The sequence below is a fragment of the Oncorhynchus mykiss genome, chromosome 7 (genome assembly GCF_057628025.1).
Source record: "Oncorhynchus mykiss isolate SJ-2025 chromosome 7, ASM5762802v1, whole genome shotgun sequence".
Classification (NCBI taxonomy): Eukaryota; Metazoa; Chordata; class Actinopteri; order Salmoniformes; family Salmonidae; genus Oncorhynchus; species Oncorhynchus mykiss.
The window spans coordinates 39,136,271-39,156,341 of record NC_143028.1 but is presented as its reverse complement, the minus strand read 5'-3'; the positions used below and the strand labels follow the sequence as shown (position 1 = coordinate 39,156,341).

At 42.9% G+C, this 20,071-nt stretch overlaps 1 protein-coding gene and 1 long non-coding RNA gene across 18 annotated transcripts in view; one reads left to right on the top strand and one right to left on the bottom strand.

Annotated features, from left to right (window-relative positions):
• The window catches only part of LOC149982539 (uncharacterized), a 97,597-nt gene that overhangs the window by 3,681 nt on the left and 73,845 nt on the right, over positions 1–20,071 (top strand). The window lies entirely within an intron of this gene.
• The window catches only part of LOC110527864 (band 4.1-like protein 1), a 108,802-nt gene that overhangs the window by 28,502 nt on the left and 60,229 nt on the right, over positions 1–20,071 (bottom strand). For all 17 annotated transcript variants that reach the window (XM_090240928.1, XM_021609428.3, XM_090240919.1 and 14 more), the window contains 7 exons: positions 19,240–19,370; positions 18,604–18,771; positions 15,119–15,223; positions 8,361–8,403; positions 6,986–7,061; positions 678–896; positions 92–179 (listed from right to left, as the gene is read on the bottom strand). In XM_090240928.1, coding sequence (XP_090097054.1) covers positions 92–179; positions 678–896; positions 6,986–7,061; positions 8,361–8,403; positions 15,119–15,223; positions 18,604–18,771; positions 19,240–19,353 — 813 coding nt within the window. In that variant the 5' untranslated portion in view covers positions 19,354–19,370. The remainder of the gene's footprint in view (positions 1–91; positions 180–677; positions 897–6,985; positions 7,062–8,360; positions 8,404–15,118; positions 15,224–18,603; positions 18,772–19,239; positions 19,371–20,071) is intronic.

Below are 20,071 nucleotides of genomic sequence, written 5' to 3'. Positions count from 1 at the left end.
CAAGTAATAAAGTAATATGTTGGTAAAATAAATAATCCTGCACAGTCACATAGAAATTTAGACTAACAACATGTCATATGTGACAGCATACCTTGGCATGATGAAGGTCCACCCCATACATGGATAGCTTCTTAGCATTTTCCAGGAAGTTGATTTCTGCGTCAGCTGGAGTCATACCCCTGAAACCAAAAATGGGAGAACGGGAGAACCAATTGAATACTCAAAATGGTAAGAGTGATATTTTTAATCCCATGTCTCTCCCTCCACCTTTCTACCATAACTCCTTGGGCAAGAGCCAAGTGCAGGGGCCATGCCAGGAAAGGGATGGGGGAGACCCTGAGACTTGGGAAGTATTGACAGTGCTGGCAAGGCCTATTGTATACAGCCATGACAGACCAGGGCAATGTGGTGGCATTTGTCAACATTTGTATGGTATGTTGTTGGACACTGTCTGAGCAAAGGTTCATCAGCAGGCTGCAATGGTTCCATATGAATGGGAGATATAACTAAAATGGATTTACTATAAAAAATGCTGAACTGAACTGAAATAAACCTAACTGGGCCTAGAGATTTCTCTGACCATGTGATCTGACCAGGAAAACCTACAAGACCCTAGTCATGGCCCTATCATTTTCTGGTGGTCAGATTATACTCTTGGACATAACCGTACGTCCTACCTGTAGTTACGATGGAGCTCCATGACCCTCTCCTCCAGCTCTCGTGTCTGATTGGGTGCGAAGCGGAAGTCGCTGACGTAGTCGGGGCCATGGTCGTCGGTGTCATAGTCTCCCAGCTCGGCCTGCACGGCGTAGGAACCCAGCAGGGCATGGGTCACGAAGGAACAGGGCAGACGACCTGACAACATGTCATCTCTCAGCTGCAGACACAGGTAGTACCTGTGAAGGAGAGGGAGACGTTAAAAAAGGCCATAGCTCCAACAAGAATGCTGAGGAGTTAATCCATAACAGTCAGTGGAATTCCAAATGTAGCTAATCCTTCTAAGTAGAGTGGGATTTTGAACTATTTGACAGCTGTGAAATATGCACTGAAATGATTACAAATGTACAAAGTCTTTCAACACAAACTTTTGTTATTTGACAGCGATATTTAGACGTGCGAACCGACACTGTAAGTATGAGAGACTGCATGCTGCAAGCTTATACAGTGCATTCGGAAAGTATTCAGAACCCTTCACTTTTTCCACATTTTGTTACGTTACAGCCTTATTCTAAAATGGATTAAATAAATGCTTTCCTCAATCTAAACACAATACCCCATTATGACAAAGCAAAAACAGTTTTTAGAAAAAAACGGAAATACCTTACTTACATAAGTATTCAAACCCTGTGCTATGAGACTCGAGCTCAGGTGCATCCTGTTTCCATTGATCACAACTTGATTGGAGACCACCTGTGGTAAATTCACTTGATTGGACATGATTTGGAAAGGCACACCTGTCTATATAAATCTCACAGTTGACAGTGCATGTCAGAGGAAAAACCAAGCCATGAGGCTGAAGGAATTGTCCGTTGAGCTCCGAAACAGGATTTTGTTGAGGCACAGATCTGAGGAAGGGTACCAAAACATTTCTGCAGCATTGAAGTTCCTGAAGAACACAGTGGCCTCCCTCATTCTTAAATGGAAGACATTTGGAACCACCAAGATTCTTCCTAGAGCTGGCCGCCCGGCCAAACTGCGCAATCGGGGGAGTAGGGCCTTGGTCAGGGAGGTGACCAAGAACCCGATAGTCACTCTGACAGAGCTCCAGAGTTCCTCTGTGGAAAATCTTCCAGAAGGACAACCATCTCTGCAGCATTCCACCAATCAGGCCTTTATGGTAAAGTGGTCAGACGGAAGCCACTCCTCAGTAAAAGGCACATGACAGCACACTTGGAATTTGCCAAAAGGCCCCTAAAGGACTCTCAGATCATGAGAAACAAGATTCTTTGGTCTGATGAAACCAAGATTGAACTCTTTGGCCTGAATGCCAAGCATCACGTCTGGAGGAAACAAGGCACCGCTCATCACCTGGCCAATACCATCCCTACGGTGAAGCATGGTGGTGGCAGTATCATGCTGCGGGGATGTTTTTCAGTGGCAGAGACTGGGAGACTAGTCAGGATCGAGGTAAAGATGACCGGAGCAAAGTGCAGAGAGATCCTTGATGAAAACCTGCTCCAGAGCACTCAGGACCGCAGACTGGGGCGAAGGTTCACCTTCCAACAGGACAAAGAACCAAATCACACAGTCAAGACAATGCAGGAGTGGCTTCGGGACAAGTCTCTGAATGTCCTTGAGTGGACCAGCCGGAGTCCGGTCTTGACCTGAAAATATCTGTGCAGCGACGCTCCCCATCCAACCTGACAGAGCTTGAGAGGATCTGCAGAGAAGAATGGGATAAACTCCCCAAATACAGGTGTGCAAGCTTGTAGCGTCATACCCAAGAAGACTCGAGGCTGTAATCGCTGGCAAAGGTGCTTCAACAAAGTACTGAGTAAAGGGTCTGAATTGAAGAACAATTGAATCCATTTTAGAATAAGGCTGTAACGTAACAAAATGTGAAAAGGTGAAGGTGGGTTTGTGTGTGTGTGTACTTTATATAGGGCCCTATTAGTAGCCTGAATCCGTTTTCCCAAATTTCATTTTCTGCATTTTGTTTTTCCAGGTTTCCGCCCCCACCATCATCGCTAACAGCTACACAAAGTGGTAGGCACCCGCACCACAGATACACAGACGGGGAATTCTCGATGCCTCTTCAGAAAGTCGCACGAAATACGAATCACTGATGCATTCTGTTCATGTCTAATGATGAACTTAGGCTAATGAATTACTTTTCAATACATTTATTTGATTCCTACTAGTGCAGTAATTGTTGAATTCTGTTTGGTCACACTTTATTTTTGTACATACTCTACAGATGGTCACACCAACAAACCATCTGTTGATAAGCAACTGCTTGCTGAGGTTACAGCTAGATTTAGGGCAATGTTTAGGCTCCTGAACAGCTTCTACCCCTAAGCCATAAGACTGCTGAACAGTTAATCAAATGGCTACCCATACTATTTGACCTTTTTTTGCATGGACTCTCTTGCACTGACTCTATCCATATTCACTGGACTCTACCCACACACTCACACCTTTTTACAATGTCACTCCAACACACACGCTCATACACACACACATGCATATTGACGCTGATGCTACTCTGTTTATCTATCCTGATTGCCTAGACACTTTTGCCCCTGCCTACATGTACATATTACCTCAACTACCTCGTACCCCTGCACATTGACTCGGTACCGGTACTCCTTGAATATAGCCTTATTATTGTTATTTATTGTGTTACTAATTTATTTGTATTATTTGAAAATGTTCTTACTTGTTTAACTCTGTATTGCTGGGAAAGGGCTTGTATCTAAGCATTTCACAGTAAAGCCTACACCTGTTGTATTCAGTGCATGTGACAAATACAGTTTGATTGTTAAGAATAAGGGTTAAGTTTAGGGTTAGGATAAGGTTTAAGGTTGGAAGAAGTTAATTGAAATGTTACGGATAGTCTGTAGAGCAACTACAGATGGACTATCCAAATATAGTGTTATCTGGATTCCGTGATTCTGGCTATACTCGACCCTGCTCTTCTGGTGTCCACAGATGCATCAGATTATGACTTGGGTGGTGTGCAAATACATCCAGACGGAACAGAACGGACAGTTCTGCATCCCGTTCCTTCTCCTCAGTCGAGTGGAAATACACTATGGTAGAAAAGGAAACGCTTACTTGTGTGTGGTCAGTTGAGCTGTAGCGAACGTTCCTGTGGGGTACACCTTTTATCCTACGAACTGATCAAGCCTTTTCTACCCGTATTGGCAGTGGTGTAAAGTACTTAAGTAAAAAATACTTTAAAGTACTAAACTAGTTTTGTAGATATCTGTACTTTACTATTTATCTTTTTGACAACTTTTACTTCACTACATTCCTAAAGTAAATCATTTTTTACAATTCACACACTTATCAAGAGAACATCCCTGGTCATCCCTACTGCCTCTGATCTGGCGGACTCACTAAACACAAATGCTTAATTTGTCAATTATATCTGAGTGATGGAGTGTGCCCCTGGCTATCCTTAAATAAATAAAACAAGAATAGTGGCATCTGGTTTTCTTAATACAAGGAAATTGAAATTATTTATTGAAATTAAATGATTAATATTTTTAAGCATGTTTTAGCCATTACATTTACTTTAAATACTTAAGTATATTTTAAACCAAATACTTTTAGAGTTTTACTCAAGTAGTGTTTTACTGGGTGACTTTCAATTTTTCATGAGTCATTATTAAGGTATCTTAACTTTTACTCAAGTATGACCATTGGTTCCTTTTTCCACCACTGCCTATTGGCATCAAAAGGTGCTGGAATGCGCATTGCAAGATGGTCTGAACGCTTACTGTGCTTCACATATGACATTCTGTACAGGCCTGGATCAGTAAACTTAATTGCAGTTACTGTTGTTTTGGTTACTATGCTGTGCATTTTAACAGTGCCATTATTCTGTGCTTTGAATAAGAATAACTGTTCAATTAAAGAATTGTGAAATGTTTTATTTGGGTTGTTCTTAGAAAGCTTGCACAAGAGGGAAATATGTTGTGTTCTGCTGCACTACCCACATTTACCACTAGAGACACAGGTATTCTATCCTACCTATTCTGACACAGGATGGAAGTACAATGAGAACAGGATTTCAGATAGGGAGAAGAAGAGTATGCATGTGCTGATGATGTATGCTGTGATGGAGTGCTAAGCTTGCTGAGTAAACGTATCCTTAATTTGACCCATTGTGTCCTCATGTTATCCTCTTGCTCTTTTGCACCCCAGTATCTCTACTTGCACATCATCATCTGCACATCTATCACTCCAGTGTTGATGCTAAATTGTAATTATTTCGCCGCCATGGCCTATTTATTGCCTTACCTCCTTACTCTTCTCTATTTGCACACACTGTACATATATTGTTTTTGTGGCACTGCTTTGCTTTATCTTGGCCTCAACTGGCCTACGTAGTTAAATAAAGATGAAATAAAAAAAAGTACAAAAAATGTTACTCAGGCTACACGACAAGCTGATAGGATTGGAACGCGGTGTGGTCGGCTGTTGCAATAGCCCATCCGTGAAAGGACGGACAAGTTGTGTGTTCAGAGATGCCATTCTGCACATCACTGTTGTACAGCGCCGTTACTTGTTCGTGGCCCGCATGTTAGCTTGCACGATTCTTGCCATTCTCATTTGACCTCTCTACTCAACTAACTGTTTTTGCGCACTGGATGTTTTTTGTTTGTCGCCCCATTCTCTGTCAAACCTAGACACTGGTGTGCATAGAAAGCCCAGGAGACCATACCATGCTCAAAGTCCTTTAGGTCACTCGTTTTGCCTATTCGAACATTCAATCGAACATTAAGTTCATACACTAATTTGACTGTGCCTTTAAACAGCTTGGAAAATTCCAGAAAATTAGGTAATGGCTTTAGAAGCTTCTGATAGGCTAATTGACAAAGTTTGAGTCAATTGGAGAAGTACCTGTGGATGTATTTCAAGGCCTACCTTCAAACTCAGTGCCTCTTTCCTTGACATCATGGGAAAATCAAAAGAAATCAGCCAAGACCTCAGAAAAAAAAATGTAGACCTCCACAAGTCTGGTTCATCCTTGGGAGCAATTTTCAAACGCCTGAAGGTATCACGTATAAACACCATGGGACCACGCAGCCATCATACCGCTCAGGAAGGAGACGCCTTCTGTCTCCTAGAGGTGTATGTACTTTGGTCCGAAAAGTGAAAATCAATCCCAGAACAACAGCAAAGGACCTTGTGAAGATGCTGGATGAAACGGGTACAAAGGTATCTATATCCACAGTAAAACGAGTCATAATATATTGCCATAACCTGAAAGGCCGCTCAGCAAGGAAGAAGCCACTGCTCCAAAACCGGAATAAAAAAGCCAGACTACGGTTTGCAACTGCACATGGGGACAAAGATTGTACTTTTTGGAGAAATGTCCTCCGGTCTGATGAAACAAAAATAGAACTGTTTGGTAATAATGACCGTTGCTATGTTTAGAGGAAAAGGGGGAGGCTTGCAAGCCGAAGAAAACTATTACAACCTTGAAGCACTGGGGTGGCAGCATCATGTTGTGGGGGTACTTTGCTGCAGGAGGGACTTGTGCACTTCACAAAATAGATTGCATTATGAGGCAGGAAAATTGTGTGGATATATTAAAGCAACATCTCAAGACATCAGCCAGGAAGTTAAAGCTTGGTGGCAAATGGGTATTCCAAATGGACAACGACCCCAAGCATACTTCCAAAGTTGTGGCAAAATGGCTTAAGGGCAACAAAGTCAAGGTATTGGCGTGGCCATCACAAAGCCCTGACCTCAATGCTATAGAAAATGTGTGGGCAGAACTGAAAAAGCGTGTGCTAGCAAGGAGGCCTACAAACCTGACTCAGTTACACCAGCTCTGTCAGGAGGAATGGGCCAAAATTCACCCAACTTATTGTGGGAAGCTTGTGGAAGGCTACCCGAAACACTTGACCCAAGTTAAACAATTTAAAGGCAATGCTACCAAATACGAATTGAGTGCATGTATCTTCTGACCCAGTGGGAATGTGATGAAAGAAAGAAAAGCTGAAATAAATAATTCTCTCTCTATTATTCTGATATTTCACATTCTTAAATTAAAGTGGTGGTCCTAACTGACCTAAGACAGGGAATTTTTACTTTGATAAAATGTTAGAAATTGTGAAAACTGAGTTTAAATGTATATGGCTAAGGTGTATGTAAACTTCCGACTTCAACTGTAGCAAGCCATGGCCACGTGAATCACTGTTTGTTGGAGCAAACCATTTTGGTGAATGGAGTGGTGTACCTAATAAACAGAGTTTTTATACAGTGTGAAAATGATATGGGTTCATGCTGCCCTGCTGGACCACAGTACCTGGTGATGTCCTCTGTGAGCTGGGAGGGGTCTGGAGGGTAAAACTTGACAGAGAATGCAAAGTGCCAGGGAGCAGCTGAGGACAGACAGAGGAGAGGGGATGAGTTTACTGCCCATGTTGACTGGACATCTATTACTGATGTGATGTATTTGTATTTGTATTTATAATGGATCCCCATCTACTATTCCTGGGGTCCAGCAAAATTAAGGCAGTTATACCATTTTAAAAACATCACAACAGATTGCACAACACATTAAGTGTGTGCACTCAGGCCCCTACTTTACTACCACATATCTACAACACAAAATCCATGATGTGGAATAGAGTTCCATGTAGTCAAGGCTCTATGTAGTACTGTGTGCCTCCCATAGCATGTACTGTGAAGAGACTCCTTTCTTGTGGCATGTCTTGTGGGGTATGCATGGGTGTCCGAGCTGTGTGCCAATAGTTCAGACAGGCATTCAACATGTTAATACCTTACAAAAACAAGTAGTGATTAAGTCAATCTCTCCTCCACTTTGAGCCAGGAGAGATTGACATCCATCTTATTAATGTTAGCTCTCTGTGTACGTCCTGTTCTGAGCCAATTGTAATTTTCCTAAGTCCCTCTTCGTGGCACCTGCACGACTGACAGGTGTGACAAAACTAGGGCCTGTAGAACTCACCTTGTTGATAGTGTTATTAAGAAGGCAGAGTAACACTTTATTATGGACAGATGTCCCCCATCTTAGCTACTGTTGTCTTAATATGTTTTGACCATGACAGTTTACAATCCAGGGTTACTTCAAGCAGTTTAGTCACCTCAACTTGCTCAATTTCCACATTATTTATTACAAGATTTGGTTGAGGTTTAGGGTTTAGTGAATGATTTGTCCCAAATACAATGCTTTTAGTTTTTTAAGTAATTTAGTACCAATTTATTCTGTGTTGCAGTCATTTCAGTTCTTGTAGTAGCTGACATGTATAGTGTTGAGTCATCCACATACATAGACACACTGGCTTCACTCAAAGCCAATGACATGTTAGTAAAGATTGAAAAAGTAAGGGGACTAGACAGCTGCCTTGGGGAATTCCTGATTCTACCTGTGTGTGACACATGTATGACATAGCCAAATCACCAATAAAAGTGTCTGAGAACATTTAATTACGGCAACAGTACGGCTACAACAATAGCATAGAAACAAGCTTGTATTAAACATAAACTCATTATATTGTCTTAAATGGACCTACAGCTTCTCATTGTACTGCATAAGTAAGATTCCATTTAGAAACAAACAGTATTTGAATAATAACTGTGTTTTCGGTCACTGTGTGTGGATGTGATGTGTCTGTGCTATGTGCTACGTATACTGCGTGTGGGCCAAGGATACTCACTGCGCATCTGCTTCTTGATCTCCTTGGAGGGGTCCAACCAATTCTGAAAGACAGACAGAAGAGAGCGCATTCACAGGCGTCTGTGAGAGACGTGGCTAATGCACACCCTGTTGCCATGCTCTGATTCACTCCGCAGCTCTAATTACAAATGGTGTTTCTAGTGAAAGCCTTCACTGTACATGTGGTTCAATGGAACGAGGAGGAGAGGGAGGAAGCAGGAGGAATCCTCCCCCACTGAGACTTTCAGCATGAGGAAATGAGAGTGTCAGTCCCAGCATCTGTTAGCCCATTTTGACAGTGAATTACCACTGGCCAGTTATCCTAGCTCGTATCACGCCAGATATGTACATTGACATCGTTCGCCACAAGAGGCTCAGTTTTGTACAGCTACTCTCCCTCCTGCTTTGTGTTGATAAATCTTTCTCATTCAATGCACACCCTCTTGCCGGGTGTGAAATCTCTCAGGTTATGGCCTGCTCTTTGACAATCACACCATGCTCATGTGCTGTTAGTTGAACAGGAAGTGTGAATATGCCTATTGCATGGATAATAGTGCTGGCAGGCGTGTGCCTGACCACTGACAGTGAGCTTCCCAGCTTTCTGAGCCTGAGTGGCACATCCCAGCTGCTGAGTAATGGTGAAATTATTTTTGGCAGCTACTACAGTATCACTCTATCACTGTAAAATCAGGAGTGGAATAGGTTGAAACAGCACCGCAGTCTCCAATAATATCTTTGGAAAATCATGAGTGTTCCTGCCAATTTCGTAGCATCGCTTTAGTGGAAACCAAGTCTGTTCTCAGGGCAGGCCTGGTTGTAGCTAGATATGTTAGTTGCATCAGGGACAATTTTAGCATTTTAGCTAACCCTAACCCTTTTCAGAACCTTAACATTATTCTCCTAAACTGCAACATTAATTATCCTAACCTGCTAGTAGTCAAAACGATCAGATCTGCCATGAGAACAGTCTTGGTTTCCACTAATGCGATACAGTGGCAATTTCAGTACACACAACCTGAAAAATTCACCCACACCTGCACACTAACATGCTGACTACACCGGCAACCCGCACATGTTTATTTTGTCTATCCCCACCAGACACGATCATGACACGCAGGTTAACATATCAAACCAACTGTGAACCAACTTTAATAATTTAGGGACAGGTCGAAACATACATGAAACATTCAAGGACATTTAGCTAGCTAGCTGTTGCTAGCTGCTGCTAGCTAGTTTGTCCCATAGACATTGAAACCGGTAGATAGTGATAGCGACGACGGCACATGAAGCCGGAAGTATTTGAATTTGAAGCACCCCATATTGCTGAATGGCACCAACTATCAGAAAGGATCATGGTTGATGTAGTCATTTTTATCCTGCCAGAGAGAGTTAACCCAACGCTGCTGGGTGCACATGCAAAGAGCATGCATGAGGGCGCAAGTCTCCTTGTGGCCTGCTGGCCCGTGATACAAATACAATTATTAAATTACGAGCCTTGTTGGTTAAGCCACAGAAAAAGTCAGCAACCTTCCTACTAGCCATGATTGGCTGAGATAATGAGTTGGCTGGACAAGCCAAGATAGGAGTTCAGATTGGTCTGCCATATAGAAGGTTTCTGTCTATTTGAGCTGGTCAGTCTGTGTTTGTAATCTTGTTGAACGCGGCTTTTTTTTAAATGTATCGTGTAGTGGAGCTGCAAAAGTGTTGCTTTCCACTTTCTGGAGGTTGAGTTTTGAAAATCAGTGGAATTAGAGTGTGATAGCTAAAGAGATCTTCAAACTAAGGGCAACCATGGCATGGCATCCGTGACAGGGAGATGCGTCCATCATGCATGATTATGTATACGGGTAAGATAGTCTGGCTAGCTACATTCAGATATCACACGATTCTAATTTTGACAGAAAGTGGTTTCATTTCAAGCTAAAGTGTACTGTTAGCTAGCTAGCTTACGTTAGCTGGCTGGCTCCCTAGCTGATGTTATGTGTATGACGTTATTATTAGTATCCCAGAACCGTTAACTAGCTAACATTGAACCTGGTTAGTTAGCTCCCACCAGATTCATGCAGGATAGTAACGGCATGATTTGGCACTATGCTCATTGTTGTTTAACTAGCTAACGTTTGCTGGCTGGCTCGTTAGCTAACGTTACGTAACGTGTGTGATCTTACACGTTGTTTACCTAGCCAGGTTTATTATTTACCTAGCTAGCTACATGACTCAGCTAAAGTGTACAACATCCGTTGAATATGGCCGGTGTCAGTAAACATCTGCAAAAAAGCGTAATATAATTGTTGCCAGCAGAGCTGGTTAGCATGTTTTCATGTTATCCAGAGGTAAACAAATCATCGGCCAGAGCATCAAGTGTGTGCTGTGAACTCACCGAGAGCGAAAGGAGTTGGGTGGGGCTAAAGCTTAAGAGGGTGTGAACGATGCTGAATGGGTGTAGACAAAGAAGAGCTCTTCACTAGACACCAAACCATTCAAAGGCCATTTTCTCAGAAGAAATACTTTCCCATTCTTCCCCAAATATGCAGTGTATGATATACTATTTTGTAGCTCTGAGCCTCTACTTTAATCCAATGTAAAAAACACATTTTCAAATTTTGCTACAGAAGACCAAATCCAGGTGGTGAGTCACAAATGTAGTAGTCAGAATGGATCACTATTTAATTAAATATCTCGATTTGTAGCGAACTTTCAAATAATTCACTGTGAGGATCAAACTTGATCATATTAAACACATTTTACAGGCCAAAACGGCTGTTTAAAAAAACATTGTTTTGCCATTCTGGTGATTGTAATTTACATAGGCTTTCTAGGGCAGACCAGCGTTTTTGGCACCTCCAGCTTGCTACGCAGTAGCCAACCAGCAGAGCTCTGGGCTTCACGCTCCAGACTGGACACTGTGGGCCTGGTTTGTCCTTAGAGATAAACATTGGGTTGTTATTTTACCTGTTATGCACATGTTCCTCTTTTTAGATGGTTCTTTGTAGAATTTTGACCCAGAGCCATATAAAATCATGTTTCTCTACTCCAACGATTAATCCACACATAAAAAGAGAAGCCTAGTTAGTTTTTTAGTTAGTTATTGAATTAATCTCTCCTTGTTTGTCTTATAGGCATCAACGTGGGTTTGTAGCTTACCGATATCCAATAAGGAGGGGACTTGCAGCATGTGGCATGTCTCAAATAGGACCAAATTCTATTTTAGCGCTTGGTGCGGGTGAAATTATTTTGCAGCGCTCACGCACACAACTTGGCCGGTGAGGTGTGCATTTAATGAACTGATATCTACTCACACAGACACTAACAAGCTCTCACTCACACACAACCTGAGTGAGGTCCTCTGGTGCTTAATCAGCGTGCTAAGCACCATAATCAACAGCAGTCATTTATTATCCTCCCGAATCTCTCAGATGTCGGCCTGGGCCAAATGCCACTCAATAACTAAAACGGCACTGTCTCATTTGTCTCCTCTCTGTAGAGCAGTCCAGCAGGAATAACAACTGTTCTCACTGTTCTGCTGCCAGGATGCACTGCAGTCAAAGTTCACAAAGCAATCATAACACAATAGATGTTCTCCCCAAATGGTGTGGACATAATATCCTCAAAGAGAGGCAGAGATGAGTTTGAGGAAGACATTTCAATCAAGTATTGTTTGGCTTAGAGTCACCGAGGACCCCAGACAGTAAAGGCTGCCCTGGTATTGAAGAGGGGGCCTACCTTCTATCAGAGGTACCTACAGTTGAAGTCGGAAGTTTACAAACACTTAGGTTGGAGTATTTAAAACTCGTTTTTAAACCACTCCACAAATTTCTTGTAAACAAACTGTAGTTTTGGCAAGTCGGTTAGGACATCTAACCGACTTGCCAAGGAAAATGATGTGGATATTAGGTTATGTGGATAATTGGAAGGAAAATTATGTGGATATATTGAAGCAACATCTCAAGACATCAGTCAGGAAGTTAAAGCTTGGTGGCAAATGGGTATTCCAAATGGACAATGACCCCAAGCATACTTCCAAAGTTGTGGCAAAATGGCTTAAGGGCAACAAAGTCATGGTATTGGAGTGGCCATCACAAAACCCTGACCTAAATTCTATAGAACATTTGTGGGCAGATCTGAATACGTGTGTGCGAGCAAGGAGGCTTATAAAACTGACTCAGTTACACCAGCTCTGTCAGGAGGAATTGGCCAAAATTCACCCAATTTATTGTGGGAAACTTGTGTAAGGCTACCCGAAACACTTGACCCAAGTTAAACCATTTAAAGGCAATACTACCAAATACTAATTGAGTGTATATAAACTTCTGACCCACTGGGAATGTGATGAAAGAAATAAAGCTAAAATAAATCACTCTACTATTATTCTGACATTTCAAATTCTGAAAATAATGTGGTGATCCTATCTGACCTAAGACAGAGAATTTTTACTGGGATTAAATGTCAGGAATTGTGAAAAACTGAGTTTAAATGTATTTTTTTTAATTATTTTTTATTTCACCTTTATTTAACCAGGTAGGCTAGTTGAGAACAGGTTCTCATTTGCAACTGCGACCTGGCCAAGATAGCATAGCAGTGTGAAGCATAGCAGTGTGAACAGACAACACAGAGTTACACATGGAGTAAACAATTAACAAGTCCATAACAGAGTAGAAAAAAAGAGAGTCTATATACATTGTGTGCAAAAGGCATGAGGAGGTAGGCGAATAATTACAATTTTGCAGATTAACACTGGAGGGATAAATGATCAGATGGTTGTGTGCAGGTAGAGATATTGGTGTGCAAAAGAGCAGAAAAGTAAATAAATAAAAACAGTATGGGGATGCGGTAGGTAAAATTGGGTGGGCTATTTACCGATAGACTATGTACAGCTGCAGCAATCGGTTAGCTGCTCAGATAGCAGATGTTTGAAGTTGGTGAGGGAGATAAAAGTCTCCAACTTCAGCGATTTTTGCAATTCGTTCCAGTCACAGGCAGCAGAGAACTGGAACGAAAGGTGGCCAAATGAGGTGTTGGCTTTAGGGATGATCAGTGAGATACACCTGCTGGAGCGCGTTCTACGGGTGGGTGTTGCCATCGTGACCAGTGAACTGAGATAAGGCGGAGCTTTACCTAGCATGGACTTGTAGATGACCTGGAGCCAGTGGGTCCTGCGACGAATATGTAGCGAGGGCCAGCCGACTAGAGCATACAGGTCGCAGTGGTGGGTGGTATAAGGTGCTTTAGTAACAAAACGGATGGCACTGTGATAAACTGCATCCAGTTTGCAGAGTAGAGTGTTGGAAGCTATTTTGTAGATGACATCGCCAAAGTCGAGGATCGGTAGGATAGTCAGTTTTACTAGGGTAAGTTTGGCTGCGTGAGTGAAGGAGGCTTTGTTGCGGAATAGAAAGCCGACTCTAGATTTTATTTTAGATTGGAGATGTTTGATATGAGTCTGGAAGGAGAGTTTACAGTCTAGCCAGACACCTAGGTACTTATAGATGTCCACATATTCTAGGTCGGAACCATCCAGGGTGGTGATGCTAGTCCTGCGTGCGGGTGCAGGCAGCGAACGGTTGAAAAGCATGCATTTGGTTTTACTAGCGTTTAAGAGCAGTTGGAGGCCACGGAAGGAGTGTTGTATGGCATTGAAGCTCGTTTGGAGGTTAGATAGCACAGTGTCCAAGGACGGGCCGGAAGTATACAGAATGGTGTCGTCTGCGTAGAGGTGGATCAGGGAATCGCCCGCAGCAAGAGCAACATCATTAATATATACAGAGAAAAGAGTCGGCCCAAGAATTGAACCCTGTGGCACCCCCATAGAGACTGCCAGAGGACCGGACAGCATGCCCTCCGATTTGACACACTGAACTCTGTCTGCAAAGTAGTTGGTGAACCAGGCAAGGCAGTCATCAGAAAAACCAAGGCTACTGAGTCTGCCGATAAGAATATGGTGATTGGCTAAGGTGTATATAAACTTCAGACTTCAACGGTATGCTGTGAGATAAATCCTCCAGCATTTATCGTGTTTGCCTCACACACACACTACTTTCTCTTCCCCAGACAGAACGGGCTCAAAAATCTCAACCACTTGTGACAAATCAGGTCACAACATGTCATTCTGTAACTACTGAGACCTATACAAGCTGTTATTAGTGACAGGAGACAGGTGTGTTTGTCTCACCTTAGTGGCCGTTCTCTTTCAACATGCCAAATCCTATCTTTACACAATCACTGCAATTTGCAATACCTGCCCTCAAGGTGAGGTGTACACAGGAAGGGTAGACCCAAAACACACACATCCTCGAAACAACACTAATACTAGTTAATACAGGCTGACTGTCATGGCCATTCAATTTGGTCTCAGAGCTAAATCTTAGCCAGTTGCGTAATAACCATAATTACACCCGTTCTACTCCAATTAGCCTTCCTAGTTCCATTTGGAGAGTCAAAAGCACAGACGTCAGTGGAGCACTAATCGGGCTATCTAATGTAGGCTGATGATGATTAAGTGTTCAAATGTGTTTAAGGAGTTTAGGGCGCCATTTTATCTTAAATTGTATAAATTGCTTGTTGATCTGAATTTGACCTAGCATGCACATTTTCATTTCCAATTCCGAAAGGAGTGGCTCACTATTGCCAGAGCCTGCTGTGTCTTCTGTTGTTATGGTGAGAGGAATGGTGATTGTGCCGAAGACAGTATTTCATGAGAAGAAGGGGGAAGGGGGGGGGGGGGTACATGAATGGTCAGAGGCTACATGACAAGGCACTAACCTTTTGGCTGTCCGCCTCGCTGAATGTCAGACCAAAGTAGTCCTTCTCCAGGAGGTTGAGGTGCTCACACACCTTGTCCAGCAGGGCCTGTCCTTTGCAGTGCTTCTGCAGAAACACAGACACACGTGTCATTCAAATCAAGGGTCAATCAAGGGTCAGGAGATTTCTGACCATGTGACCTGGCCTCACTGATTAAAGCATAACGACACTGCATGGTTTTGTTGACGTGCATACATTTGTATTCTTGGAAGTGTATTGAGAGTGTCATGTAACTGCAAATGTATCAATCAACACAACATAATGTGTCTCTCTCCCCAACCAGATAGGGAAGCCATCTTGACACCAGCTGCTATATGTTGCTGTCTACAGGCTAGAACAGTTCTGCCCTAGAGTGCTGTGTTACAGTCAGAATTGATCAAATACTTGACAGGGAAAATGAACACTGAATTGTAGGAAGATTGCTTTCTGCATGATAAGCGGTCTGAGCAAACAGTGCAATATCCAATGCCACTCAACCCTATCCAAATGGTTCATCTTCTTGTCACATTCCTGTGAAGGACAGACCAAAGAAGTGTGCAAATTTAGCTATCAAAGCTACTCAGATGTCAAAAGGAGAGAGACAACTGATGGGATGGCACTTTAGCAAATCATTCTAGCGATGATATACAGTACCTTGATGTAACTTTAACAAATAGAGGGGGAAAAACTATTGTGTAAATTCAAGAAGACATTCACACATAAAAAACAAAACATTACTCTGACTCCATCAGAGTAACATGGTACCCCGGTATTTCAATCCCAGAGTCCAGACTATGGGTGGAGGGTGCTGCTGCACACACGCACACAAGCACTCACGCGCACACACACACACACACTTTTCCCTGGAGTACGTAGCTAGTGAGCTGTGTGTGTGAGCTGTGCATGCTGCTCTCCGGGTAGTAAGCGTCTGTGCAGCTCAGAGCTTTCCCTGGAGCCTGGTTTCCGCGGTGACAGGGAGACAGAGCAAGCCGTTGCCAGGGAAACAGATGCAGATGTGTGCACCATCCCTCTAGTTTTTGGTTCCTTATTATCTCAAGGCCAGAGCTAGGAGGAGTTTTAGTATTCAGTATTTATTTGCATCCCCAGTAGCTGCTGCCAGTCCTGGGAGTGTGTCTTCTGGCTCATTAGGATTGAAAAGATTGTGGGATAATACTCTGGAAGCACTTATGAACTCTCCCCGTCTCATTCAACACAGTTCCCATGGCAAGGTTGTAGAGAGAAGATGTAGATGTGGATGTAGGGTCTGTCGGAGTGGACAGTCTGGCATAAAGATGATCTATTAAAAATATACATTCCGGGCATGTTAAGGATCTTAATATGCCGGTGACTAAGACACTGAGGTGTTTGTCCGTGGACACTCCCTTTCACGGTGTAATTACTGCAACTCCACCTTGGCAACTTCCTCACAAGTGTTTTCCCTCAAAAGAAGCACAGGAGAAAGTAACACATTTAAAATATTGGCAAAGAGTACAAACAAACTCATTGTCAGAGTCACAAGGTATTCTATAAAACATATGGCGCCAGAAATAGCAACATTCAGCACAATAACACAATGCAGCTCATCCATGCATGGCCTGATAGAGTATGCACTAGTAAGCTGAAGGAAGGGGTGAGGGAAGTATGGGAGTGTGTGGCCCCCTCTCCCCCTGCAGCCCCTGGGGTGCCAGAGCCAAGCAGTCGTGACGAGACGGGCTAATTAACCCTTGGATGGGGCACCTCCTCCAGTGAGAGTTGTCACAGAGTGGTGCCTGCCTTTCCTTAACACTATTATTATCAACTCCTGGAGCATGGAGGAGGTTTGATAGGACTGGCTTGACATTGCAACCCACCAATTAAACACCGGAAGGGGGTCGGAGGCAAGCCGGGAGTGAGGTAAGTGTTTTGGATAAACACTGTACTGCAGCAGCTTGTTACGTCAATATGATGAGTAAAATGGGGGGGTTCGATATGTGCATCATTCTGTAGTAATGCATGGAAGTACAAAGGGAAGCAAAGGACACTACATTGCTTAAAGGCTTTGGTAATCATAATTTGGAGTTTTATGTCTAGTGTTGAGAGCAGCAAAAGGTTTGCGAGTGGCTTAAAAGTATTTGTTTACCTATTTTTGCTATTTTTTCTTTTGAGAAAGGTTGGTGAAAGCGAGGCTAATGTTCTTGAGATTCTTACATCAGAGACACAGACACACGCACACACCTTTGCATGAAATTAAGTATCATAAGGGCAGCTCACGATAACACAATATTCTATTTTCTGCTTGACTGCACCTGGGTCGCAATGTAATGAGTATAGATTTCCCATTGTTCTGTCACTGGGTTTTGTTGAGGGATTTTATGTGGCAGAAAGGGAGATATCCTCTGACCCTCAAAGTGTACAGTATTTCTGCTCTGCCATGTTGTATATTTATGTCTAGGAGGGGCCCTGGAAGAGGGGAGAGAGGGCAGTGGGGTGTGGCAAAGCCTGCCTTCCTGGCTGACACTAGCTGCTTTTTTTCCTACATGCACTAGCATTGCTTTCAATTGTATTTGGTTGCACAAAAAACAGTCCGCGGGAAGCCAGAAGTTAAATACAATTGCATTTCAACTTACTTGGGCAGGACGGTTGGTCTTTATGAAGGGGGTCATTTGAGACAAAACATCTAAACAATCGTATTATGACATAGACTTTTCAAACATGGGTCTGTTGTAGACCCACTTCATCTCTGCTTACCTCATGTCAGGCTATACAGGGGGAGGTTGAGACAACATATCTAAACGGTCGTATTATAACTTGGGGGGGGGGGGAAGTGGGTCTACAACAGACCCACGTTTGAAAAGTATTTTTAAATAATACGATTTTGTCTCTAATCCCCAGTCGTCATAATGACCAACCGTCCTGCCCACCGGCACAGAAAGTTGAAATGGAATTGCATTTAACATCTGGCTTCTCTGTGGACTGTTTTTGTGCAACCAAATACAATTGAAAGTAACACTAGTGTACTGTATGTAAATACATCCGCATTGCTAAAAGGTAGGCTGGTACAGATTAGCCAGGGAGAGGATGCTGACTACAGTGACCATTCTCTACCAGCATGAAGACATGTCTTGTTTGGTGATGAAGCTGTAATAACAGCCACTGTAAGCGAGAGAGCCTTCTTTTCCTTCACTATATTCTCTGTGTCACTAATCCTAATGATTTGAATGTGTGTCTGTGGCAGAGAATGGTATAACCTTGCCCCACGGAGAGCTCCCAACATGACACCCTGTCTGTCATCTGCTTTACACCGGCCTTATCTGCACTCTGCAGCTCCATAACATAATCACAACAAAGACATAACGTCCGAAAGTAAAGAAACTAGTCGCATCTGCTGGTAAAACCACACAAACATATTTTGACTGGTTCCTTCCAGGACTTGGAAATGTGGCCTGCAATAGTAAAACATAGCACTGCTCTGGAGGGAGGTTCCTTACCTCAATCCCCGCCTCATAGTCAGAGGTGTCCAGTAGGGTGACCTTGAAGGGAACAGTCTTTGGCCGTTTGGAAGTCTTCTGGGGGGACTTGGGGGTCTTGCATGGGGTGGTCTTCTCTGACACGTCGTCTGTTTCCCTGTGGTCGTCGATCAGTTTGGAGTCCTGGTCCTGCATAGGGGCGTTACATAGTCACAGGTGAAATTCTAAGTAAATGAATGATGTCCATTATAATTACGACTTTAATAAACATGAGCTGGCACACACCCAGAAAAATGAGTTTGTGTGGACGTGCTGACTAACAATAAACTATAAACTATCAAAATAAAGAAAGTCGCACACTCCATATATAAACTCCGAGCAATTTAATGGGTATTTATCAACGTTTCGGCATCCCCCTGAGGAAGGCACAGTGATGCCGAAACGTTGGTAAATACCCATTAAATTGCTGGGAGTTTATATAATGGAGTGTGCGACTTTCTTTACTTTGATAGTTTACATTATAATTATGACATCACTGAATGTGTGTAAATGTCTGTCAATGGATGATGTAGGACGAAGATTACACGTGATCTCACCAGAAAAAACACAAGGCCCTAATTATAGTGTAGATTGAACTTCCTGTGCTCTCCTACGTACCTGTTTAGCCATCTTGCCGTCTGAAGCAGAGTCTTGCATGCCTGCTGCTGCCCCCTTCTGCTGGGAGGACACTTCTGCTGCGTTCTTCACCTCAGGGCCAGGCTCTGTTGGCATAGCAACCTCTCCTTAACCTAAAAAAACCACACAAAAAATACATTATAGTTTCATTCTTAAAACAAAAGCAAAGTGACCTGCATGACACAAAAAGAGAGTTTTCCAAACAGTATGCAAGTAGGTGCCTGTACCAACTGGGTATTTCTCAGGCAGCCGCGATGGCAAGGTATGACATCGCAAAATTACATTTCAAAATGCCATAGGTTAATGTGATTCAGCTCTTTGGTGGTAGCAGTTATTCTCTGGCCTCCAGAGCTATATACAACAAACAGAGGCTGTAACAGATAAACAGTGCTGCAGAATGCCATCATCGTTCTGCTTCCTGTGGTGACTGACTGCTAAAAACCACCTTGTCATCAAGGACATTCACTTCATTTAAGACATCTCTCATTCAGGTAATCATCTTCTACTTAGGCCAGCAGTGCTTCAGCAATTGAGACGATGCAATCACCAGAGAAAGTCATGCAATTCATTTAGCTGCATGCAAGATTGTGGACTGAATATTGTTCGCACTGGGAGCCGCTGGTAATTTCAATCGAGTTATGATTGTGAGCATGTAGAATTAAACAGTGAGATATCCTCGCTAAAGAGTAATGGTAGTGGTCATTACTAGGGCTGTGGCGTCATGACATTTTATCAGCTTGTCATACAAAATGGCTGCTAAACGTGTTAATGAACACGAGGCAAAGGAACATTACAAAAAGTCAAATCAATCAAA